Source organism: Anser brachyrhynchus, assembly GCF_964034855.1.
Source record: "Anser brachyrhynchus genome assembly, chromosome: 1".
Taxonomy (NCBI): domain Eukaryota; kingdom Metazoa; phylum Chordata; class Aves; order Anseriformes; family Anatidae; genus Anser; species Anser brachyrhynchus.
The window spans coordinates 65,631,067-65,657,373 of record NC_137694.1 but is presented as its reverse complement, the minus strand read 5'-3'; the positions used below and the strand labels follow the sequence as shown (position 1 = coordinate 65,657,373).

Here is a 26,307-nt window from a genome sequence, read left to right as displayed (position 1 = left end):
TTCCTGTGCACTTCAGCACTGTGAGGGGAGAGGCGTCCGTAGCGCTTGGTGAGGCCTTGACCATGGTGCCAATTACCCCTCAGGACCACGGACGCCCTCTCGATGCCTTCTTACCACGCACTGACTGATCAAAATCTCTGTGGCTGCATTTTTCTACCAGTATTCCCTGCAGCAGCTGCAAGGGACAAGCTGGTGGTCCCCAGGTCAGGGGGGCTGCAGCCCCTGGGTCTGGGGGCCGTGAGGTGAGGCCTTTGTGCCCAGCGCCTGCAGCTGGTGTGGAAACAGTCCTCATGCTTCTTGTCTGCACTGCAGCCGCTTCTCCCCTAGCAACAAAGCCTCACATTTCGATCGGAGACGTTCCCCTGTGTGCCACGGAGGCAGGAGCTGCCTTTGCTACCTCCGACTGCAGAAAATAATTGCCGGCTGGCCCGATCAAGCGAGGCAAGGAGGACTTTGCTGAACGCCTAGAAATGATGCCCTTGCTTCTCCAGGGAGGCTCAGCGAGGCAGTTCAGCTCACCCTCATCCCAAAATTAGTGTGGGAGCCCCACAGAGTGTGACTGGGGAGCAGCAAGGCAGTGGCTCTGCCTTGGCAGAGGATCCTTCCCTGCCACAGCCAGCCCCGCGCGCTCGCCAAGGCTCGGCCAGGCCCTCACAGCCACCTTCTGCTCCCCTGTGGACACATGCCAGCCCTGTCTGCTGGCAGTGTTTTCTTTTTAAAGATGCGACACGCTTTCAGCCCATCCGTTTGCCTGCCATGGGATCTCTCTGAAGCGTCGGAGGACTCAGAAAAGGTCGGAGGCTGACGGAGAAGTGGGAACGCGTGAGGTTGCATTAATTTGCAGACCCGTTTTAGACAGGCTGGCAGGCCTCACCGGCGAGGGGGGGCACCCTCACTGGTAGTGTCTGGGAAGGATTTTCCGTGTGCCCTCTGAACACAGGGGGTCCCCACCAGTGCAGATCTCCAACCACAGGCACCGAGGACCAGCCTGTGCGTGGACCTGACGTGTACAAAAATACATGACCCAGTGCAGGGCAGGCAGGAGGGACTCAGGAGGGACTCCGAAAGGCAGCAGGTGTGGTAGGACCCCCCCCCAGCGGCCCCACACCCCGGTTTCTGCAGGGAGAAGGGATGGGGAGCAGCAGGAGCATCCCTCGCACAGCCTGGTTTTCCCACACCACCTAGTGGGAGCCAGCATCACTACAGCGCTCCGTGGTGCTGCTCCTTGCTCCTCTGAGCCCTGGTAAGCACCTGCCCCTGTTCGGGCCCCTGTCACCGCTGCCAAAGTCCCGTGTCTCAGGGCAGATGTCCCCGTTATGGTCCTCTCACCCTGCCTGTTCTTGTCCCTGCCGCAGCTCACAAGCACAAGAAGCACGACACCCTGCAGCCCTGCGACACGGAGTACCCCGTCTTCGTGTACGAGCCGGCAATCAAGGAGACCAACGGGCTGATCGAGTGCGGAGATTGCCAAAAGTAAGAATTACAGCTTCCCTTTCATTCAGGCACCGGGCCACGCCGGCACCACAGCCTGGTCACAGCCCAGGAAGAGTCACCTGCTGCTGTGCCTCCCGTGTCCTGGGCTGGGGGCAGCACAAAGGGAGAACGACCACGTTACAGCTTCTCGATAGAGAAGGAAGGATTAAAGCCATCTGTTAATAAGCAGAGGTGGCTGCAGGAGGAGGGAGAGAGTGTTTAAAAAAAGAAAGTCTCTTTTCCATTCTGCAGATTTCAGAAAGGAGCTGTTTCTGTTTTTTCACGTTTCTGGCAAAAGTTTTCTCCTTAGAAGATTTTCCTTTTTGCAATGCTTTCAGCTTTCCTTTCCCCTTTTTATTTTCCCTCTTTTCTGTTTTTCTACAGAAAAAAAAGGAGGGATTAGGGGAAAAAAAGAAGTGTTAAACCAAAAGAAAGCAAAACAAGGGGAACCTTTTTTACTTTCCGTTTTCATTTTAAGAGAACGAGCAGTCAAAACTAACAGAAAAGTCATTGTGAAAAGAGGCCATTTTCAGCAGTTGCGTAGCACCATCAGTAATCATGCGTGGAAGGGTGAAAGGAGGATGAAATTTCCACTGGTCCAGCTTTTCCTAACGTGCTGTTACGTAGACCCGCACAGAGGAGACCAAACAGATCTGACTGGAATCCCTCATAAAGAAAAGAAAAGCCTTACCTGCCTTGGGTCTTGGACCGACTGCAGGAAAGAATTAAAGGTCAAGAAAACAGCCTGTGCTAGTCAGCACTGCTTTATGAAAAATGGGCCTTGCTGTGCGTTGTCAGAGAGCAGAGAGTGGGTTTGGTGACAAAGGGAGCTGTGTCGGTGCTGTAACCTCTGGGAAGAGCCAGAGCAGTCATGCCCCAGGCAGACCTGTTTGTGCCTAACACTGTCCCTGCACAGACCAGCCTTGCCTTGCTGCGGGGCACAGGTCGGTGCCTTGCCCCAGCGGACACACGGCCTGATTCGTATTCACCTCTAGAGGTGAACACAAAGAGCCCTGTAAGCTAGAAGGAGAGGCTGGGCAGTGAGCACCCAGGGAAACAGGGCAGGTCTCCAGCGTGGTTGGGGTGGTCAGGGCAGCCTCACAAACCTCTATAGCCGCAGCCTGATCCAGAAGCCCTCTTCCTTGGCTGAGAGCAGGAACAGGAGAGACACAGATGAGTCATCAGGCAGGGGTGACACAGGACGATGAGTGCAACCACGTGGCCACGGGCACAGCAGCCTCCTGTGTGCAGAGCCACGCCTGAGCTGCCCACTCACACACACGTGCGTGCACACTCATGCACTAAGCCACACACGTGGCCAAAACACGTGGCTGCCCTTCTGCCGTGCCCACAGGAGCCCTCCAGCTCCCACACAGCCTGCAGCCCCTCATGCAGGCCCTCACGTGGATGCCCTGGGGCAAATGCTTGCATCCAGGAACATCCTCGCCTGCACGTGCCCATCACCAGGCCTTTCTGTTTGTCTCATGGGGAGGGGAAGGGAAAGACAGACTGTTGGCTGCAAACTGAAGCTTTACAGGGAGACTAAGCACCGGGTGGCCAGTCCTGTCACGCAGGTGTAATGCGTGATGTTACCGAGCTCCTCCATTTGTCTCTCACTTAACATGAAATTTAGCAGAACTCTGCCCCCTGAGGATCACAGCGTGCACACAGCCTCACGTTCTGCAGGCACATGTGTACATACACGTTGGCTGGGCACTGGCACACCTCCACGTGAAGCCAGGCCTTCTCACACATGATCCTCTGAGACGTGCTGCCCCACTCCGGTGTGCCTGGGGAGGGCCTCTACTGGGTTTTGCTTGTTTTTTTGGTTGGTTGGGTTTTTGGTCCCGATTTTGGCTTTTCTGCTGTGCAGAGTTGTACCGAGCCAGCTGGGTGCTTCCTGAGGACAGGAAGGTGTGCACTGCTCCTCTCCTGCCTTCTGCTGACACCCCCTTCCAAGCTTCTCTGTTCCTTTGGCCTTATTTGCTAGGGTGAACAGGGCCAGGCAATGCCAGGGCCATGCCGGGGAGGGCTGCGATTTCTCTGGTGCGCTCTTTTTTCCACAGGATGTTTGTGGCACAGCAGATTGCCAGCAGCAACCTGCTGCTCCTCGTCACGGATGCTGCTTGCGACTGCAACATCTTCCCACCTGTCCTGCTGGATGCGAAAGAAGTCAAATATATCCTTCTGCTTGCCCTGGGGCTCTGGGTTTGCTAGGGTGGAAAGCGTGTGGTAATTCCCACAGGGAAAGGGGTGGAGGGCATAGCTCGGCTTGTGGGCCAGCCAGGAGGCAGGGGAATGGAGCCAGTGTGAGGGAGAGGAGGCAACAGTCCTGCTGCTGGAGCCCAGCCTCCCACCGCGGGGCAGCCCCCAGCTCCGTGCTATTTTGCCATTTGTAGCTGCCGGCCATTCCTTGCCTTTCTCTAGCACTTAGCGGCATCCCCCGCCCATGTACCTGCATCACCGCAGCAGGGAGGTGGCTGCCCGGCCCCGGTCCTCCCCTGTCCCCGAGGCTGTCCATTTCCCCAGGGGAAATGCCCCAGGGCCCCATCTCTGTGTGCGGCACTCATGCCCCTTCCTTCTCCCCTGCCCGTGTCCTTAACCGCCCCGCACATAACGCCTCCGTGAAGTGCGACCGGATGCGCTCCCAGAAGCTGAGGCGGCGCCCGGACACGTGCCACGCGTTTCACCCCGAGGTACGGCCACAGGGCATCGTGGCAGGCGGGAGAACACAGGGGCTGGGCTTCCCCCGACCCTGGGCACCGTGGCTGTGCACACATGTCCCATCCCCTCTTCCTGCATGCATCGTGCCTGTTTTGTGCCCATCCCAAGATGCAGCCTGGTGGATCCCCAAGGGGCTTCCTCACAGGAGGACATCACACTAGTGACACCTGGGCAGGGCTTGAGCTCCAGTGGTGGTGGGCTTTTGGGTGTCCTCAAACCATCCCTCAGCACGCCTTCCTTCAGGCTGTGCTACATAGCTTCTGCAGCCCCTGCTCTCCCTCCCAAAAGCGAGGGGGGCACTCCCACCATGCCACCATGACAGCAGGCACGCTGATACCTCGTCTTCTCTGTCCCCCAGGAAAACGCCCAGGACTGCGGCGGCGCTGCCGAGCTCTCTGTCTCTCTGACGCTGCTCCTCCTGCCCCTGGCACTGCTCCTGCGGTGACACTGCCCGCGGCAGGGACACGGCGAGGGACAGGGCTGCGGGAGGAGAGGAGACAGGGCCACCTTTGGGGACGCCCTGTGTGACTCCCTGCAGCTCCAAGGACAGCAGGGGTGGCCAGCACGGCTCAGACACGTGTCGCACGTCCCTGTGGCCCTGCCTGTCTCATGGCCATGGTGGAGCAGTGTGCCCTGTGAGGCAGAGGGCTCTGCCGGGCAGCTCTTGCCTTAGGAGAGCAGGCGGGCAAGAGACCCTGGTTGCTGCTGCTCATAAGAGCTGCCGGGATTTTGAGCACCCAGCTGTGGGGGCCAACATCTCCTGGTCTTGGGGTGTTCATCAACCAGGACCCCAGGCTCAGGACATGGCTCCAGCCCCGAGCTGCACTAACTGCACCCGCAGCTGGACCACGGGGGATGGCACAGCTGGACTGGAGCTGCAGCTCTGCTGAGGGGAACACTGCACTCGCAGCATCCAGATACATCTCCAGGCATGGGCTTGCCTTGAGAAAGGGGCTGTGTGTGACCTGCCGAAGCAGCAGGAGGTGCCCCCTGCCTGCTGGTTTCACGGCAGGAGCAGCTCGGGTATGGGCACTGTTCCCTCGGAGCAGCGCTGCCCTGCCCGGGGAGGCTGCCCGTGGTTGTCCGGGGGTGAGCAGCCCCTGCCCTGAGCCTGGCATTCCCGGCTGGGGTGCACAGGCCCTTTGTCACAGAGCTTTATGAACAAGGGGTGGGGAGCACCCATTTTTCTTCTCTTTTTGTATGAACCGCTCCGTACCACCTCATTAAAAAAAAAAAAGTGTATTTTATATAGATACTGAAGTTTCATCACGTCACGTTTGGTGCTAAATGCAGCCCTACATCCCAGGAACCCCTCTCCCTGCCAAACTTACGGGAATGAGGTGCAGGTGGAGGGAGCTGCATGGGCAGGAACCCCCAGACGCACCCCCAGGTGTGCTGGGGCCATGGGACGCTGCCCCTCCTACCAGTGGCTCCTAGCGGGGCCCTCTGAGGCCAGTGGGTGGCTGGCTTTGCTTTCCCAGAGGGGTGTCACAACAAAGAGGAGAGGAGCGACTGCAGTACTGGGAGTGATTCAGGCTCTGGAGGGAGATTTGATTTCCATCCTGCAGCTCCAGTGACCTTATCAGAGTCAGACGCAGCCGAGGAAAATGAAGACAGTGCGGGAGGAGAAGAGGCTCTGTCAAACCCAAGTTGTTCAGAGCTCAGGCTCAGCTCCCTGCTGGCAGGACCAGCTACCCAGGGCTCGGTGCTGCTGCCCTTGGCGAGGGTGACCTCGCTGTCAGAAGGGATAACGGCCCCAGCTCCACGCAGCTTAACAAATTTGTGTCAGCACACATTGCCCTGCCGTGGTTGATTTCAGGTGCATTAATCCACAGCAAACACGGTCCCATGAACAGAGCTGCGCTGGGAGAGTAAAGGCGTGAATCACACCCAGCTCGGTTTCTTCAGACAGTGCATGGGTTTTAACTGGAGGGAACAGGACAGAGGTGAGAACCCCATTATTTCTTAACTAATAACTAAGGGTGGAGGCTTGCCTTTAAGACCTGACCTTAAACCCATGGCGGCACTGGGAGACGGGAGAAACGTCCCATCGAGTGCCCGCAGCCACATCTGGGTGCTGCCACCTGCCATGAGAGACGCTGTGAGCATCAGCACGCGCTCCCCACCTCGAGTCACGCTACCAAGCTCGTGATAGAGTGAAGGAGGTGACTGGACCTTCAGGTATGACCAGACACGGGTGACTTCATGCTACAGAAAATCATTTACATCAGCTGTTTGCAGCTGGGAGAGGGCAGAGAAGCAGCAGCTTTCCAGCAGGCTGGCCTGAGTCAGCTTGTATGTAGCAAGGGCCAGGCAGATCCCAGACTGGGGGCAGCGAGGGGCGGTATGTGCCAGAAGGGCAGGCGAAGGACCCATCTGACAGCCCTGCTCGCTTTTACGCACACCTCTTAGGCCAGAGCCCCAGGATATTTTCCAGGATGCTTTTTCCAGGGGAGCCCAGCTCCGACCAGCTGCAAGGCAAACTCGAACGCGCACAGGTCCAGCATGGCTGGAGTCAAACACAAAGGTACCTATAACAATTTGCCTCTGTCAGGGAAACACATCATTGCTCTGGGAACACAGCCAGGCATATGATTTTTCTCATCTCGTTTACAACCGGAGCAGTTCAGTTTTTACAGCCTCTGTGCCCAGTTGTTATGTGCCAGCGCTGAAGCTGCTAAAAAACAAGATCAGCTTGAATCTCCAGGGCAAACACCTCCGGGCTCGGAAGCAGCAATAGCTCTGGTGTTCAAACACGAGCGTTACATGAGGGGAGAAAGGCAAAAGCGAAGTTCTGAGCTAGTTCTGGAATCACCAGAGTTAAGGCTGAGCAGGCAAAGTCTTGTGTGCACACAAGGTATACCAGGGTAACTGCTCACTCACAAACAGCCCCCGTCCCCAAGGCCTCCCTTCCTGGGGTGAACAGGATGGTCCACACCAAGGAACCGGCCCCACAAGGCTGCCCAGATGATGCTGGGCAGAGGAGATCCTGCTGCGCCTTTCCTATCTGCCCTTTGCTGAAATACTCGAGGATGACCACACGTGGTGCTGCCATGAGATCAAGTCTGGTATTCCTTCATCTGTAGCAATTCCAATCTACGGATCTCCTCGAAGGAGCTGATTTTTTTTTTTTTAGGGAACTTTATTCAAAGCACATCAGCTGGCGCTCAGCACTTCTGGAGATCAGCCTTGAGAACTGGGACTTGAGCACTAAAGACAAATATAGAAGTACTGACCAGCAGGAGAGGTTGGCTCGAACAGATTGCTTGATGGCACACAGCAGGCACGGGAATAAAATAATAAAAGGAAAAAAAAAAACTTGGTTTTGCAGGGAAGCCTCTAACAGCTTCAACCAAAACAAACTCAGCTCCTTCATCCTGACCATGCATTTAACTTAATTTCCAGCTCCTTTTAAAAAGTTAGGCAATGGCCTTAGATGTTCACCTTGATTGCAGTGCTTCAGTCCATGCTCAGGACAAGTTCACCCTTTGCAGTGAATGAAGCAAGTGATCCCAGGGAGATGGCAACGCATGGCCACAACTACACGCAGAAGAGGTAGGGCATAAAGTTTAGGACTGCCTATGCAACTTTCAAGTATCATTCCAATTTTTGAAAACAAAATAAACCCAATTCATCTTCAAATGCGGTAGCCTTTTTTAGTCCAACTCATGTAATCTGATGCTGAAGTTCTCCACGCTCCTTGAATTTGCTTTTATAAAAAAAATCCATCCTGAGACATCAAGCTGACACAGGTTATTTACTGGAGCTGGCTCTCATACAAGCCTCTGCAAAACATGTATCTCGCGTCAAGTAACTGATAAACAGCCCCGCTGTGGATGCCCAGACTCAATGTGAACCACCACAAGAGGAGGATTAGGCGTATCTTGTTGAGGCAGTTCGCAGATGTTTGCTGACAGCTGAGGAAGGGAGATTCAGGAGCACCAGGAGGAGCACGAGGCTCTGCTCCAGGCACGGGGCTGTTGGTCGGCCTCACTCCATCCCCAGCCAGACACGGCTCCTTCCCACATCTGCGTGCCAGGAGGAGACAATCAGTCCCTTACGTGGGTACAGGCTGGGAGACATTTCCTCTGCACCACTAATTCCAGCCCAGCCTTCCAGGAGAGCTCTTCCCCCCCACCACCCCCCCACCCCATCCTCACAAGCTGTCAGGTGCTCACATGAGAAATGTTGCCCCAGGCTATTTCCCTTGGGAAGTTCAGAATAGCTGTGTGCCAGGGGATATCTTATGACAAGCAGCTTGATGAAATGGTGGCACCAGGCACACCAAGTAACACCTCCCTCCCCCGTGCCACTGCCAGTACTGTACTATAGCTGGCGACTCCAGAGAGCACAAAATGAGAGTCTAAACTAGAAAAAAAATCATGCTCCTCTGCCAATTAATACTAACTAAAAGGCAGCACGGTCCACGGACATCTTTGTCAGGCATGATGGCACACAGCGAGCAGCAGTTCAGCACTATGTGAACACGCCCTTAGGCATCAGTTTGGTTTCTGGACTTCTACCTGTAAACAGTGGGAGGGCAGAAAGCCAGCACAACTCTTTCAAGCTTCACACAGAGCAAAGACAGACCCAAGCTAGACAATATTCCATTTGGTTCTTTTATTAGCGAAGTTAAGAATACAGCAAGTAATAAGATCCCATCTTACATGGAACCATCACCGGAGTCCCCAACCATCAAAACCCCAGAATGTGCTTCATTGCTTCAACAGTAAGCAATTTTTAAAAAGAAATATACTGAACAAGGCCACTATTTAATGGGGAAGGAAAGAAGCTGTAGGTCCTAACTATTCTATGGCAATAACCTGCACACAGAGCAAGCAAGCCTCTGACTGCTGAGAGTAAGGCATTCAGGTGCCAACCTGGGAAGAGTTCTCAGCAAGAGCTACAGAAAAGTGCACAGCTAGGTTGCTTTTATTGGAACACACAAACTTCTTGAAGGGAGAGACTGACTGGGTTAAGAATAGCAGGTGGAGTACTGTGTTTCTGTAGTAGTTCTGTGCTGTGTAGGACCAGGTTACAATCACCCTTCAAGGAGTGAACGTGGGATGATCCAGGATGGAGACTGCCGCTTCTGCTGGTACTGTTACAGAGGTATCCCAAAGCGCCGTACGGACAGGTCTGATTGGGATATGCTTCCATACCGTGCTTCCCTCAGGCACCAGACTGCTTCCTGCCAGGCAACTCTACACCTTTGTCAGGGATGCCAGTGCTGCTAGCCCTTACATCCAGCTAATACTGCTCTTTATTTCATCTTAGTACCACGCAGACCCGTGATAAGCTGTTTCTGGCCCTACTGGCATCCAGCGTAGTGATCCTACTGAGAACACGTCCCTCTAAGCTCACGGACTCTGCTGCAGCACCTCTTTCTGCAGCCGACCTTGCTCTCAGAGGCTTTACAAAGACTCCAGTCGAGGGGTGAAGCCTTAATATCCACCAGTCAACTTTACGAAGGCATTCTGCTTCTATTTGACTCCATTAGGCAAAGTAACTCCCCGAAACACTCAGTAATACCCAGCATACTAGAAGATCTTCACAATCTACATTTTTTCCCCTTGAAGGACAAAAAAATCAAATTTGTATTTTATTAAAAAAAAAACAACCCTTTTACCTCCCTTCTTTGTGAACTACAGCATTTTATGAGCTGTTTAACTCATCACGAGATGTAATTGCTCTGAATTTCCAACTAAACGCTCCAAGCAATACCTGTGCCATAACAAACAAAACGTTCAAGTTTCATCTTACAACTCCAAAGATTCTCCTTCAGTCTGGCTTCTGACTAGGCTCCAAAGATCAAGCTACATCAATTAAGCAAGAGAAGGGTATATACCTCCCCTTATATAGGAGGTGTGTCTGCTCCACAGCAATCCAACTGAACTCTTAGTTTCAGGTTTAAGAAATACCAGCAGTCCCATTGCTAAAGCACAGATGGGAAGCAGACCTAAGGAAAAAAAATGGTACTGCATTGGGCTGATTGTGGATTTTTCCTCCTAAAAAGAAAAACCTGCAAAAACTTCCTTGGCATATGGAGCCTGACACATGAGAAGGTAATGTGCTTGAGGTCTGCAGTAACTGTTAACTCCAAGCCTTGGAGCACACAGCTTCCTCTTTCCAGTCAATCTTAACCCCATCTCTGTTTCCCCTCACATGCTCAACTATCTTTTGACAAGTGCATTACCATCATTTGTTCAGACAAAACAGGGCAGGACTCAGACGGCAGCCATCTACTCAACAGGGGTCTTTGGGTATAGGCAGGCACTGATGGAGTCGGACCTTTTGCCATTTCGCGTGCAGTTATCCCATCATGCTCCGATTCATATGATGAGAACCAAAACAACTTACTGTAAGATCCAAAACTATATTGGCCAAGCAAGCTTGGAAGGCAGTTGTCCCACACAGTTAAGCAGAGCATAGATGGATCTTTCAAGTTACTTGAGTAAAACTGGCTAACACTGTGACCCAAATGACAACATGATTAATCCAGCCTTCACAACCCTTGTGTACACATACTGAGCCTACTCCAAGTGCTGGCCAGGACCCCACACTGCCCAGGGGCATGCCCAGGGCATGCTGGCAAAAACGCAGGGCCAACATGCTTCACTCCTGGGAATTTTACCTGGTCCTCCTGCAATCATTCATTTTGTGCAAAATTGAAACAGTGTGTGGTACTTGCATGTTGCATTCTTTACAAAAACCCTTTTCCCCCCACCCATTGTTTAAAACATTTATATAAATTTATTTAAACAGAAAGTTAGAAATCTTATTTACAATTTGCTTTTCTCCCAAAAGAGCATCTAAAATCAACTCCCAAACCCTCCAAGAGGATATAAATTTAACCTCAATTTTTTTTTTTAAAAAAAAAAAGGAAACTGCTAAGCTATCCCTCCCCACTTCTACAAATAAATATGGCGTTGAACAGAAGCCGATTTGGAAAGGGTCCTCTGTAGCTCAATCTGTAGATCCCAAGAATAAATTAGGGTTTCAGAATTTCCTGGTCTTCAAATTGATTCATTCCATTGCTTGAGGTATAGAATTTATCTTGATTAGTCAGAATCCCCATGAAGCTCCGTGCTCCATCAGCTGAAACTTGGATTCTTCTTAGGTATTCATTTCACTAGCCTGTATGCTTCAACCGCGCTTGCGGTGCTGTTTTGGTTATGACCTTGGGCTGAAGCCTAGTTTTACTGCATCCCCTCTTCTTCTGTGCAGCCTCCTCCGACCGTGAAACGGAACTCCTGGAGGTTCGAAACCCCGTGGAAATGCACAAAAGCGCCAGCCACTACAAAGACGTGGAACAGCTGATGGGAGTGGAACTGTGGAAGACAAAACACTTGTGTTCAGCCAGGGTACTTTGAGTACTAGGGGCTACCCTGTCTCCAAAAAAGCCATACATTCAGCTGAAGTACACAGTAACACGTAGCAGTACCTCAAACCACAAGCTGCAGAAGTAAGCTGTGTGTTAAGCCCATCCCTCTCCTACCATTAGCAAAAGGATCAAATTCTCCACACGCACATCCCCACACCTTTTTCCTTCAGTCATCTGAATCAGCTGATCAATCAACGTATACACTACGTAAATGCTATAGCGTATCTTTGTTAAGGGACAGGAGTAACTTCAAAGTTTTGGGCAAAAGTCTTAAAAATAATACTATTTTTTTTAATTAGCTCCTCAACAACACTGGTTGGTTGTTGACAAAAAGGGCTACTTCATACAGCTAACGCATACAAACTCTGCTCTGGTCACAGGTATAAGTTTTACCAACTAGATTTTCAGAACATTATTTTACTTCTCTGCCACAAAGAAACAGAGCAGAAAAACGGTATTATGTGAAAACATAGAAACAACCAGATGTTCTCAATGAATGCCCAGGATGCTATTGATTGTAATCCAGCAAAATGAAAACCATGAAGGGGCTACATGACAAAGCACAGCCTTGTTCTAGGGAAGCCATACCAATATGGATAATGCTCCAAAAATTTCCATAAACGTGTATTTGTAGGCTCCATGGGAAGCTTGGAAAAGAGCTGGTGGTACACCAGTGCTCCTGGATCATATCTTACTATTGTAACAAGGTTTAGTTTGGCCATTTAAATTATAAGTCACCGATGTTTACACCTAGCAAACTGGGGCCATGCAAAAGTTACTAACAACCCAGGGCTTACTCTCACTTCTAGTCTTTAAGGGCCTTAAACTATTTTAATGGAAGCACAATTACCTGACATCTCTTCCCAAAGGTCCGCCTCCCTCTCATCTCTACTCATATTCCACTCAATTTTTCTTCGCATCTTTCCCACAGATCTCTATGACAGTCTTCATGACCCTAGCCCTCCTCCCAGGTTTTACTCCCTACCCACTTGCCCACACCACCTTTCTTTCTTCTGGGCCAGAGATCCCCTCCAAAGTTTTATCGGTTCTATCCAGTGTTTCCCCTGGCCTCACAAAATGAGAAGCCAGACATGGTGAAGATATGAAAGAAACAAGAAGGTTTGCAAAGTTTCTTATCCACCTATTAAAGCTATCTAGCACATGTGCTGGGCTGAACTTGTATAGCAGCAGTTAACTCAGACCAGCTAGCCTGTGATAACTCTACACGAGAGGCACTAGGTAAGCTGGGCTCAGAGAGCCCACAGTTGTTTGGCCCCTTAAGATCTGTATGTCTGGTGCAGTTGTTTAGTACTTGCAATAATAAGAAAACACCACTGATACAACATCCTCCAGCCTCAAGGGGAACCAGCTTTCACATTGGTCTCCTCATCCAGTCATTCCGTAGACTCACCCAGATGTCACACTTGCCAGGGAAGAATCTCTCCGGGATGCGGGCAGCATAGAGTGCAGCACCAGTGATGTACAGGCATGCCATGAGTGCCAGCCAGCCTATCTGCCCCATAGTGGCTGCTTTCAGGAGCCCCTCAGAGATGACAAAGTGCAGGGTGGGAATAACCCCACTAAGACCCAGACCTAGAAATACTCCTGGGAGGTAAAGAAAATGTGGGAGAGTCAGCTTTGAACACACTGGCAGTGAAGGGAGACAAAAAAAAAGGCAGTGGAAGGAAAACTCAGTATTCGCCAAAGCAGAAGAAAGGTGACAACTCTTGAAGCTGGAGGTCCCTGAGGTAGCTTTAACAGAGGGAAGTTAAAGAATGCACAGATTTCTTTCATATACCAGAAGCTACTTAATTAAATGTTCCAGCAGATATTAAAATGTTTCATTTAATGATTGTGTCTGCCAGCTTTAACGTATATTACACCAGTTACACAGCTGGGACTGTAGAGGGCACTGAGACTACATGAATTATGTCACACTTTACCAAATCAAGAGCAGGACAACAAGGAGAAACAAAGACATTATTTATCATATTCTGTGCAAATGATCCCAGTAAACAGAAAAACATCATATGAGCCTCGCCTGTCATATATGAGAATGTTGTTTACTCAAATTTCATCAGCAAGTACAGAAATCTTGGTGAAAAAAGGTTGGGAGGGGGAATAGGGGGGAAAATAATCATGACCCATCATCCACTGATTATTTTAAGTATAGAAGGTTTAAGTATAGAAGGCTGAACTCTCAGAAGGTACACCAACAGCTTGTCCAAGAAAACTGGATTTACTGACACTCAGATTAAGCAACAAGAAATATTACTATTCAAACCAGCTGTATTCATATTCCATAACTGCCCATGATAGCTTTCTCTCACTCCCTACCCCAGAATAGGAAAACAAATTTGTTTTCATTCCTTCAATCCTGTGACAAGAAAAACTAGGCTTTTGGTCTTAAATAAGTATTTTACCTAGGCAAATCATTCAGATTAATAAAAATCATTGAATGATTTACTAGTGTCAGAGCTTGGTGTTATGGAAAAAAACAAATAGCAGAAGGAATATACACATACACACACCAAGCAGTCAACCATTTTTTGAGCAAAGTTGCTAGGTATAGCTAGAAATGCTTCATACTACCTTTCTCATTGCATGTGTTACTGTCCATTTCAGGAATGCACTTCCAGGACTCGCACCAGCCCTTATCTGTGCATCCAGCTGGCTATAAGCAACACTGAAAAAACCCATCAAGTTCCCAATCGGAGAATATTATCTCTCTCTAAAATTAATCTCTAAGTCTTCAGAAGACTGTTTTTTGAAGTGACAAGTAAAAAGCAAGGAAGGCAGGCAGACAAGAAGCAAGACAATTAACTTCAGGTCTTACCTGCCCTTACACCCCGGTACTGAGGGGTCGCAAACATGTCCCATTGTGAGACAATTATGGCTGCGATGCCCAGGACACAAATCACAATCAAGTAGATGAAGCAAGGCTGCGGGTTGCAGTAGAAGGAGTAATACAGCCATGGTACAAAGCTGCCCATTATGAGAAGTGCAATGCCAGAATAGTCCAGCCTAGAAGGAAACAAAAATCAGTTTGACAGGAAACGTAAGCCTTTCGAAGTTCCTGTACTACCACTCTTTCTAGCAGACCAACAGACAACTACTCACCACAAAAGCAAGTTCTTCTCACTACTGCAAACTAACTTCCTGACTGCAGCTCCTCCACCAGTGCCCTCCTACAGCAATGTATCATCTTGAGAGCACGTAAGGTCAGTTTTGAACAGTCATCAGAAATGTATACAGCAGCCTTTAGATCAAGGCCTTTTGAAGGAAACTCAAAATTTAAGCTTTGGGTGAGGAAAAAAAGCAGCACAAAGTGCTCTGAACACAAAGAAGGGCACAATATGTTGTGAGAGCACAGCCAAGACAAACTCTTTAGAATCTGACTAATGAGAGTTTGTTAGGCATCAGCTTAAGTGACCGCTGGGGAATAATGTCAGTTTTTCAACCAAGCTGTTTTTCTAGACACCAATGAACAAAGGAATTCCCACAGCCACTGCTTATTACCACACCCTGATAAAATGCTCATACAAGAGAAGATTGAGTTAATTCTCTAGTATGGGATTTTAACTGCTGGGTTACTTTAGAGGTGGTCCCGCAGATTACATAATCCCATGTTGAGTAATCTTAAGAAATAAGAGATATTTAGCAGCTAGTCAATGGAAGAATGTGTAGTAAAACCAAAAGACCAAGATATCTTGATACATATCACAGCTGTCTTACATAAGAAAGTTTAAGATTCAGAGATACCCAGAATAATTGAAGTGACAAGCAGTGACAGTTGCATTAAAAATCCAAAGTCCTACAACTAAGCTCCGGGTGTATTACTTACAGCAGCAAGATGCATGTGCACCTGCTGAACAGTAGAAAAGGAAACAGTTTTAAGACTAAAGAGACAGTACAGAAACCCCATGCTGAAACAAAGAATTAGAAGAAACTGCAGTGAATCTCTGCTCAATTCTGTTCCGAAATTTTCACAGCAGTCATGCAGTGAACCACTCCTACACTGGGGAGCCAGGCATAAATTCCAGTCCTGTTTTCCCAACTGTTTCCTATTTGGTTTGCTCTGTCCTCTAGGCACTTACTTGGAGAAGAGCCGGGAAACACCTTCTGAGTGGCAATAAACTGTGTGGAAGAGCCATGAGAAGGAGAGGCAGAGTATGGCTCCCAAGAAGAACAATCCAACAACCACTTTCTCCTGCACAGGTGCTACAAAGGACATGTTTGGCCGGAACATGTAGAATATTCCCAGACACAGGAAGAACACACATCCTGAAAAAACATAAGGCAGAAAGGTGTCAGGTTTGTGCATACTGAAAGCTTTTCTTTCAAAAATCATGACTTTAACGTACAGGAGTGCGAAGGAGGGGAACTACATGGCAACCAGTAGCACGCATGCAGAATAAAGTTCTTCCATACTTCAGTTGTGCATTCCAACCACATCTGTCTCAAACTGAACCCATACAGACTTGCATGGACTACGTATTTTCACTCATTTTGCAAGATGCCTGACAACTAGTTGCACATTCTCAAACAATGAAAAAAATCTGCTGCAGAATGAGAACGGTATAGTTTGAAGAAATCCTTTCCCTTCAAAGCTGCTTGCAAGCTGAAAACCACTCATATAAGCTGCAACTTAAGTGTGTTCTTGTGGCAAGGAGGATCTCAGTTAACACTTACACTCTTGGAAATAAAGAGCATCTACTGGTAATTTTTTTAGTGATCAGGAAATTCCTTAAATATGGCATTCAGTACAATTGAATGCATTAACAAACCCCATCCAGCCCTGGTGGAAGAAAATAAGGAGAGGGACACCAAGCTGATTTAACAGGTTCCTAAAGGAATGATAATGCTGACCACCCCATGCCCCCTTCTATCTTGCTCTCAAAGCATTAAGGCAAATTGAAAATACCTAGAAGATGTGTCCAGATGTTACCAGTCTCTGTATGTATTCTGAAGATACTCTTGAAACAAGCCCGGAAGGAAGGCATGGGTGGTCTGTGTCCATGCAACAGGTAGTCATTGTCCTTCAACCAGTCAGGTAGAACATCATGGGGAATGACTCTCCATCGGCCCTCCCATACCTAGAGGATAGAAGGTTTTGATTAAATGCAGGAAACTGAGTTCAAATAAGGCATGGAAATAGTCAGAAAACCCATATTAGTAGAAGTGTTAGAGTTAATGTAGGAATGCAATAAACTGAAAAGGGTTTGATGGGATGTCTCTGGGGAAAAGGCTTTACTCTTGAAACATAACGGTTAAGTCACACTTCCCTATTCAAAACAGTATCATGAAGTTGAGCTGCACCATCAGAAAGAAAAGCACTGCAGTACTTCAGAAAACAAATCTATTGGGCTTTTTTTTTTTTTTACTGCTAATGAAGGGAAAGCATTTAATTCATTTCCATGTTCAGTTATGAAGCAGATTTTCACATATCAACCTCTCCATTTAATTAAAGAAGCCTACACCTAGCTCTCTCCAAAAAATAAATACAAGTGAAAATATGTCCTGTGAACCACAAGACAACCTGACTATGTATCTGCTAGCATTTGGGGGTAGCCTAGTAAAAAGTCTATCCATCAACACTAACATAGGGCAGAACACATGAAGTGGCAAGAGCCTAGCAAGAAACGTCCAAACCCCTGTCCAAGTTGGAAAAAAAGTTCTCCCACACTCCCAGAACAAACAGTGACAGGTGAGTTAGGGCAACAGATCCATGACTCTCAATTCCATCAGATTTCTTCTTTAAAGGAAGAGATAATGTAAATGCACACGTCTATTCTTGTAGCTGGTAAGTGTGCATGGCTGTTAGCGCTGCTTCAGTGACTTAAGATACATGTAGTCTTCAGTTTGGCTTCAGAAGCAGCACCGCCAAGCAGAGGGGTATCGGGGAAGTGCTTTATGTACCGGGGTTGTTTCTGCAGTGTTCGTTGGATTTGGCGTCTGGCTAGTAATACAGGTGCGGGCCTGAAGAATCCTGCAACACTAAGTTTAAAAAACTACATTCTTATTTCAGTTTCAACATCAAGAGCCTAGAGTTTTTAAATCCATTCTCCTCACTCCTTCACAAAAGGAAGACTAAAATACTTAGAATAACCATCCCAGTTAAAGACTAGGTGCTTACATACATTCAGCAAGAAAAAAATAACTGTTTTACTTTATGAAACAAGTATTTCAATTGAGGTAGGAACAGCAGGAGGGAATTAATTTTACACAATCCACCCTACAAAGCATCTAAAAAGGAAAAGAGATGCACAGCAGACAAAAACACACCACAAGTAATTTGGGTCCCTCTGTAAAAATATTAAAGTAGTTCATAAAACCAGTAGGAATAAGTATACAAAGGGATAGCACCTCCTTTACCAAGAAAGGAGGTCCAGGGACTGATACAGACCACACCCTGTGGCTTTAAAAAGTAACAAAAATTGAGCCAAGGTCAGCAATTACAAAATCTACAATGGATTGACTTATATATAGTTTTAATACATCCTCATTTTCTATTCGAGTCAGGGACAAAGCTTATTCTACAATGGATGCAAATGGTGCCAGGAAAGCAAAATATTTGCAAGTCTAAAGAAGCCTGGAAAAAAATGACCTTGTAAATGAAAGTGCCTTGAACCAGAAACAGTGGAAGCAGAAGGCTTTTATTTTGCTTTGCACTCACAGGTGTTTCTCAAGAGAGGCTCCTCAGTTGCATGATCAGCTTTAGAGTCTCTTTTATAATCCCTATTGCTCCATGCTTTACAATTTATTCATTTATGATAGACTGAGATCACACAAAGTTGTAATGCTACTAGTTATAACGAGAGATGCCCATTCAGGGATGGTGTGTACCTGCTCTCACATTAGCAGTACTGTTGCTGCACGCATAGTCTGTTGTCCACTGGAAGTTCCTGAACAAGGAAGTTACCTTGGCAGTTTCCACATGCCCTTACCTTACACACGAATTCTTCCATTCTCTCCATAGCATGATGGGCTTGTAGAAGAGGTGACATACCCATAAATCCTTCTTCTTCTTGAGGTGACTCATCATTGTGGTTACTATCTTCAGAACTCTGGGGAGAAAAAAAAAGAAAAAAATGCTTTTGGGAAAACGAACAGAGAAAGGTGTTGTTTTCCATACAAAACTATGATTACTAAAGGTGTTGGCAAATAAAGAAGTTTTGTTTCCTTGTCCTCCACTGAGGAAGGAATTCAAAATAACCAGCCAAAAAAACAAGATTGCATTTTCATATATCTGAGAACAACTCACATGCCTGATCCATTTTATACTGCTTTCTTCCAAACCTGGTGAAAGTATATGTTCCTCTAAGTTATGCTTCATTAAAGCCCAGATATGGAGCCTGAGGCTTGCCATCTACCCACCCCTAGGGAAGGATTACTACCTATTTTATGTTTCAATGCTGCTACATCTGCCTTAATACCACTATAACATATCTGGCATTTTAAGATAATAAAAGCAAGGCAAGGAAAGGAATCCATTTACCTTGCTATAAATGTTTTTACTTCAGTTTTTAGTTTGAATCTGAAGATCTATTCTGTTTAACTGAAACTTCTGTTCAGCTCATAATCCAGCAATGGACATTTACTCGTTTGTCTGAAATTCAAGGTATTCTAGAAACTACTAAGCTACTTCTGCCAGTTATGCAAAGGCAAGTTATCAAATAAATGCAATAACAGACCAAGTTTTAAGCAAAATTAAAGAGGAATACACAACATCCGTATCACAGAACGGTTGAGGTTGAAGGGACCTCTGGAGATCATCTGATCCAACCCCCCTGCTCAAGCAGGGTCACCTAGTGCACGTTGCACAGGATCATCTCTAGGTGGGTTTTGAGTATCTCCAGAAAAGGAGGCTTCACAACCTCTCTGGGCAACCTGTGCCAGTGCTGTGTCACCCTCACAGTAAAGAAGTTTTTCCTCATAATCAGAAGGACCTTCCTGTGTTTCAGTTTGTTTTCAGTTTGTGCCCACTGCCTCTTGTCCTGTTGCTCGGCTCCACTGAAAAGAGTCCAGCCCCATCCTCTTGACACCCTCCCTTCAAATATTTGCGTACATTGGTAACATCCCCTCTCAGCCTTCTTTTTCTCCAAGCTAAACAGGCCCAGCTCTCTCAGCCTTTCCTCCTAAGAGAGATGCTCCAGCCTGCTAATCCTCTTCATAGTCCTCCACCAGACTCTCTCCAGGAGCTCCAGGTCTCTCTTGTACCAGGGAACCCAGAGCTGGATGCAGGACTCCAGAGGTGGCCTCACCAGGGCTGAGTGGAGGGGGAGGATAACCCCTCTCAACCTGCTGGCAACACTCTTCCTAATGCACCCCAGAATACCATCAGCCTTCCTGCCCACAAGGGCACATCGATGGCTCATGGAATATCCCGAAGGCATACCACGAGATTTGTGAAAACAAACAAAACCACCAAGCCTAGATAGTCAGTCGATACATGCTATTAATAACTATATGGGAAAGAGTTATTCAGTATAGTAATTTTCTACCCTATGTTGACTTGTCACAACATCTGATGCACTATAGTTTTCTTTTTTTTGGGTGGGGATGGGATAGTCCTACACTCTTGTTTGCTCATCAATGCTCACAGCCCATCAAAGATTCCATTCAACGCTCCAGCTTCCAAGGTAAACAAGAAAAGCCAGAAAAGAGAGAATGAGCCTTTTGTACACTTCAGGCTTGACGTAGAAAGCCACCACATCTTATGATCAAGCCAAAAAGGCCCCACAGCCCCTATGGAGACTGGCCTCCCCTATACCACAAACTAAACACTTATTTTCCCTCCTATTCCCATATCACGATAAACATTTCGTTATCAATAATGCAGTCTAAAGTGACTGGGAATCTAGTATATAACCTCACACAACCAATGAATTATTACCAGTAACACTAAAGTCAGCATCCTGAGTTTTGAGTGAAGAGATCTTGGTGTGCATTTGTCACACATTACACTTCTTAGAGTAAGGCATTCTTAACTATTTCCATCAACGAGCAAACTGAGTAAGCCTCTTAAAATTTTATTTTTTTAATAAATAGGACTTCTTTAAACCTACAGAAAGCTATTGAGAGTCTTCGATTTTCTCTCTCCCCCACCCCCAGAGGGAGGAATAACATGCTATTACTTGCTCATATCCCCACCAGCATGGGGTATTGGGACACGAGCAACGCAGCAGCCACTGAAGCTTCATCTTTCAAAGAGGTCCCCTGAACACATCATTCTTAACACAGTTTTGTTTATCCAGAACACAGATCTCTACTATATAATACGTAGTATACATCCTTTGTATGCTGTGTATGACTTCCCGTTTGTCCACATTGGAACAGCTCCATTGACTAAATGAATCTTTGCACATAAAGCCATGTCACTTTTACTGTTTACTTACCTTCATTTATCATTCCAGCCAATACCACCTCTGAGCAAGTCTGGACAATTTTATATCATATGATTCTTATCTTATACCAAATGATTGATATAAATATTGATCAGCTTTAGGCAAATCCTAGAGCAGTATAAAGCAGCAGTAGATATACTCCCACTGCCTAGATTATGCCATTAATTCTAGTAAGAAAGCCATCAGGCAATATGGATGCAATCACATTTAATACCCTTCTAAAACAGGCACAAATCCTGTTGGGCTAGATAGCATATTATTAAAAAACAAATTTGGTTTCATTCTGACTCAAAGACGTATTTCCCACACTGCCAGTCCTACTGGCTTTCTCAGCTGATGGAGCTCTTCTGTTAGGGTTCTCAGTTTCAACATCGTAAATAATTTACTCAAGGTCTGGATTAGATGTTCATTATGATAACCTGTGAAATCTTACAAATCAAAGAAATCTTCAGGTTCCAAGAAAATCCCTTATAGAAAAGCAAGGCTGGTATCCACGGCCCGAGGCACTTGATACAAGAAGCACTAGTATGGCTTCAGCTGCCCTAAAAGTCTCTCCCCCAGCACCACACAATGACCAGCTGGAACGGAGTGATCGAGTTAATAATCCTCAACTTACAAAACCGGGTGGACTAAAGGAAAAAAGGTCCATTCCCTTACTGAATCAAAGCCTGTATTCATTGCAGTCTGTCCAGTGACTCAAAGCCAAAAAAATGTTCATTTCCCCCTCTCCATATACTCACATTTCTAGAATGATGGGAAGGTTTAATTTGAACAGACTGTAAAGCTCGAAGAGCACAGCTATTTATGAACTAGTCCAAAATCTTTGCATTTTGGCAACATGCCTACAAACAAATCATTAGTGAGCTTTTTAGTGATAAAAGAATTCGTATCATATATATACAGTCCAGATTACTGCCAGAAAATGGAATTGATTTTACTATCTCCTTCCTGCCATTAAGCTGCAAAATTAGCATTCAAGGAAAAAGCTAAAGCTCAGCTTCTTAGTCCTTTTCTTGGTAAGGAAGAAAAATGAGGTCTGTTCTGGAACATCTGTCCTCTCTCAACTCCTTCCCCCCCATGTGCCATTAGGAAGAACAGCAAACTGCACTTTTTGGAAGCTGGAAATGTATAGTTGGAGTGCAACACCAACGCCAGTTTTCATCTGGAAGTCTGAAGGAGTCTATTGACCTTTCATTCTTCAGACAGCAACTGAAGAAAACGATACAATTTCTCTGTTCAGAGGGCTTATCGTTGCAAGGTTTCCAACAGGATGAGCTCCTTTGTATCTTATGATTTCCATGTTTTCTCTCCTTTGGCTGACCGTATCAGAAATGCAAAAATAACTTTAGACCATATCAGAAATTCAAAAATACTTCTAGAACATAACATAAGCAAGCATATGCTTTAGGACCCGTTTTCAACTACTTCTAAATTCTGCCCACCGAATCACTATTTTAAAACTGGAGAAAACAATAGGTAAATAATCCCACCTGCCTGACACCTTACATTATACAAGAACCCAGAACAAAAGCTTTCTTAATGCAGTATGGTATAACCTGAAGCAAGTACGTGTAGAATCATTTTTGCCTTTGTACCTTCCAGGTTGTTGCTTAGGAGGATTTCTAGTTGGGTGACATTTCAGATGCTTTTTTGCATTGTCTAACTTAGTCAAAAGTTGAGAATGCTCTTAAAAGAAGCAAGTCTTTAAGTAAGTAATTCTGTGAAGTCTTTAGAGCATTTGGAAATATTTGATTTTGAAACAAAACCCCTCAATCTCTTGGAATGAGTAATTATCAGCTGTCATTCTTCTGCCACACATGCACAGCAATGCCTAGAATCAGTCTTTCACACAAATCTGAAATCATGGCTTCTGTATACTTACACTTGAGAGGGCCCAGACACTTACTTCTATGAAAATACTAAGCAATCCTTCCAATTTTAAAATGACCACCTTTGCAAATTCATAGTGTTAAACCTACCTACATAGTACAGATACCTAATGATACATAAATTATGTAACGGAAGTCTAAATGCATCCTGAGCTGAATAAATTGAACCAGAAAATAAACTAAAATTGAAGGATGAGTGACAATGGTTGGAAGAAAAAGGTTTTACTGGTTTATCCATATGCACTTTATTTTGGGAAGCTTTCCAGATTCTTTTTGTGATAGCAGTGATGGACAAGAAGGCAAAAGAAAGAGGTGGAAATTAGATTTGATTATACTGCTTTGTCCAGAAGCCGAGGCAGCACACTTCCAGAGACAGATCATCTTCTAAACAAGAATTTCAAAGTGCTTTGCTAGGGATGGAAAAGGCTTAGTGCTAAAAACAAGACTTAGAGCAGCGGAGCAAACAAGAGCAAGAAACCTCACTAAGAGCTCAAATGCACAGTGCCTATCCTGAAGTAAGTTTATTTTAACATCAAAATCTTATTCTTCTGTAGCCCTAGCACAAAGTTGCTTGTTTGTTTTTTAAAAGAAGTTTACATTAAGGACAAGAATCTGTTGCCTGAACACCTTCCAAAAGGCAGTTCACATAGCCAAAGATCTTGTTACAGACAGAGAAACATAGTAAAACCTGCTCTGGTAAAGTCAATATACTTCTTGTCTACTACAACAGCTTATCCTTCTCACACAGATTAACATTTTCTGTACTATCCCCTTCATAACTGTTACCAGATACTTTGTTTATTAATACACTCACTACAGGAAAGCCTGTCAGAAGTCAAGCTGCAATGGTAGAAGATTTCAGAAACCCTTTACCTACTTTTGAGAAAGTTGTGTTCTCCAGACTTCAAGTGGTAAAAGTATAGCTTAGTGAGGTCTGTAGTTTCTTAACGTCTGTTTAAAGATTTACTGAAAGTTTGAGAATTTACACGTCTACTACCTTGCACAGGTGACAAGAAAGCTCTTGTTCACCACTTTAGACTTAATTTTGCTAGAAAAACCTCAATCTGTTCATTAGAGTGTGCAAACTGAAACAAGTCAGACTTAAAGCAACAAAAAAAAACTTTTTCTACCAAAAGTGATGATCCCCCTCACCTCCATCTCCCATTACACTGCTTCTGGCACTCCTCTGACCCTTGGGTTGATTTGCTGATCCAATATTAATCTGGCAGAAATTGCTCACATTTTTTCTAGGTGAGCTTCTCATTAGATAATTAAGTTGATCCAGATAACCAAGAGATTTAAGGAGTTCAAGCTAGTGCAGCAACAACATTTTGCCAAGATCCACTAAAAAATACCTTCTGTTGAATATATTCATGGCCATATTTCAGTTCAATACATATTAGTTGAATGCCAGATGATTTCCATTCCCTCCTGTGCTGTTAACCAGTTTAGAAAGAAGCATAAGAACCTAGGTAAGCATGGATTACAGAAAGTTAAACTAATACCCACTTCCACAGGCTGTTATATTCTCAAAACTTCCAGCAGCTTTTGTGACTGCACTTTGAGAAATTTGATGGCTTTAATTGTTTTTTTGTTTGTTTGTTTATTAAGCAGCAATACTAATAATTGCAATACAAGTCACCAAGACCCTGGAAAGGGCTGGACTCTGCTGTGACAGGTTCCTCTTCAGACAAAGTCACCCCTCAGCTACTTGAGGGCTGCACACATACCTTAATGTGCAGGTATTAAGGTCTGGAGCTAACGAAAACCCATGTCTCAAAGCTCAATTGTTTGTTATGTCAGTTCATTATCGAGATGTCACTGGTGCCCTAAAACTACTATCACAGGAATTTCCAAGGCACAATGCTGTCTGAATCTGTTTTAAAGTTCTTGTTGCTTCGTTCAACAGCTGATAGATGCTCCCCTACACTCTTCTTGATCTGTGTCCAGCCAGAACCCTGCCTCAGTATGAACACACCATTGTATCATGAGCAAGACAATTAAAAAAAAGCAAACATCTTGAGTAACACTCAGTCATGGGACATTATACAACTCAGTACTTCTATACAATTCTCTTCTTAAAATAAAGTCAGAAAACATACATTGCCTCATTTACAATACCACTGTTATCTCCTATATTAAACTGAAGTCACAAAGTCTAGACATGAACTTGGAGATCTCGCTCTTGTTTATCTTGATCTCATCGGATGAATGATTAATAGTGTTTAACATGACATTCAAGTCATTTAATGTTTCTTGGGGCAACATGCCAGATTCAGTAACTCGAGAGCATTAAGCATAATGGCCAAGATATGTTGAAGGCTATAATAAAAAAAGCTATTTTTTTTCTGATCACAGCCCTGTAACATTTTTTTCAGTTACCCAGACTGCTTTCTTCAGCAACTCCTGTGTGCCTGTCCCGTCAGCTGACCTTTTACCAACTGGCCTTTTGAAAGGGGAAAGCAGCGATAGGCAGTGCCACGCAATTTCTCCTAAAAAAGCTGCTGCACATTTTTCAGAGTTTTGTCAGCTTATGTTCTTTGGATTATAAGTAATTAACTGGAAAAGCACAGCACTTTTCCCTGACTTCCCTTAGCTTTTGTACCTACCAGGTTATTTTAAAACTGCTTTGTCATTTAGAGTTTGCATCTCTCTTTATCTGGCAGGGTTGTAAACATCCACACAACAAAGTTTCCAAAAAGGCTAACCACCATCACCCTCTAAGCTGTTTTTGCTGTCACAGAACCAAAAAAAAGTCATTCATTAGCTCTGTGCCAAAGACCCTTGCAGACTACTGGTCAAAATATTAAATTGGAGGTTCCTGTAGTTTGGTATTTTTCCTTTGTGGGTCACCTTCCTATAAAAGCTACACTCCATTTAATATAGCACTTGGAAACAGTTTTATACAATTGGTCATGGGTGACTGCTTGCTGGCACCTATTAAAAACAAGCACCAACATTTAACACTTGTTTAGCAAACAGGACAAAGTCACAGTGGCTTCAGCAAGCACACCCTTATTCGAACTAGCTCCCTCATTAAATATCTTCAGATGAATAGGATTTGTTGAATGTATAAGCTCTAGCAACTACTGATTTTATATCAACGCTCAGTACTTGACATGGACCAAAGACCTCAGTGCCCACACCTCCTCATCAGTACGCTTCACAAAAAAGCCTGCAAAAATTGTATCTACTGCAGAGGATTCTTGTGTGCCATTTTCTGCTCCTTTATCATGTTAATCCTGACAGCAGGAAAAAAGAAAACAAATGTGCTGGGCTTACCAGGAAAAAAAACGACTGAAAGTGTATTGCTGAACTTAACAGAAAAGTAAAGTCAAGCAATTTAAAACAGTTGTCAGGTTTTAAGATGCAGGTTTTAAGCCACCAGTACAATACTATTTTCTCTTCTATCACTCTGAAGGGCTGCCAC

General features: G+C 45.8%; 2 protein-coding genes across 5 annotated transcripts in view; one reads left to right on the top strand and one right to left on the bottom strand.

Moving 5' to 3' along the window:
* CACNA2D4 (calcium voltage-gated channel auxiliary subunit alpha2delta 4) overlaps nucleotides 1-4,694 on the top strand; it is a gene marked incomplete at its 5' end in the record, with an annotated part of 120,649 nt that extends 115,955 nt beyond the window's left edge. The window contains 4 exons of the mRNA XM_080576086.1: nucleotides 1,356-1,473; nucleotides 3,540-3,652; nucleotides 4,087-4,169; nucleotides 4,556-4,694. Coding sequence (XP_080432212.1) covers nucleotides 1,356-1,473; nucleotides 3,540-3,652; nucleotides 4,087-4,169; nucleotides 4,556-4,642 — 401 coding nt within the window. The 3' untranslated portion in view covers nucleotides 4,643-4,694. The remainder of the gene's footprint in view (nucleotides 1-1,355; nucleotides 1,474-3,539; nucleotides 3,653-4,086; nucleotides 4,170-4,555) is intronic.
* Nucleotides 4,695-8,802: 4,108 nt separating this feature from the next.
* The window catches only part of ADIPOR2 (adiponectin receptor 2), a 45,633-nt gene continuing 28,128 nt past the window's right edge, over nucleotides 8,803-26,307 (bottom strand). For 3 of the 4 annotated variants that reach the window (XM_080576103.1, XM_080576104.1, XM_080576105.1), the window contains exons 3-8: nucleotides 18,529-18,648; nucleotides 16,506-16,677; nucleotides 15,679-15,865; nucleotides 14,418-14,605; nucleotides 12,993-13,186; nucleotides 8,803-11,528 (exon numbers count right to left, since the gene is read on the bottom strand). In XM_080576103.1, the coding sequence (XP_080432229.1) occupies nucleotides 11,397-11,528; nucleotides 12,993-13,186; nucleotides 14,418-14,605; nucleotides 15,679-15,865; nucleotides 16,506-16,677; nucleotides 18,529-18,648 (993 nt within the window). In that variant the 3' untranslated portion in view covers nucleotides 8,803-11,396. The remainder of the gene's footprint in view (nucleotides 11,529-12,992; nucleotides 13,187-14,417; nucleotides 14,606-15,678; nucleotides 15,866-16,505; nucleotides 16,678-18,528; nucleotides 18,649-26,307) is intronic. The other variant, XM_080576106.1, reaches the window with a different exon arrangement.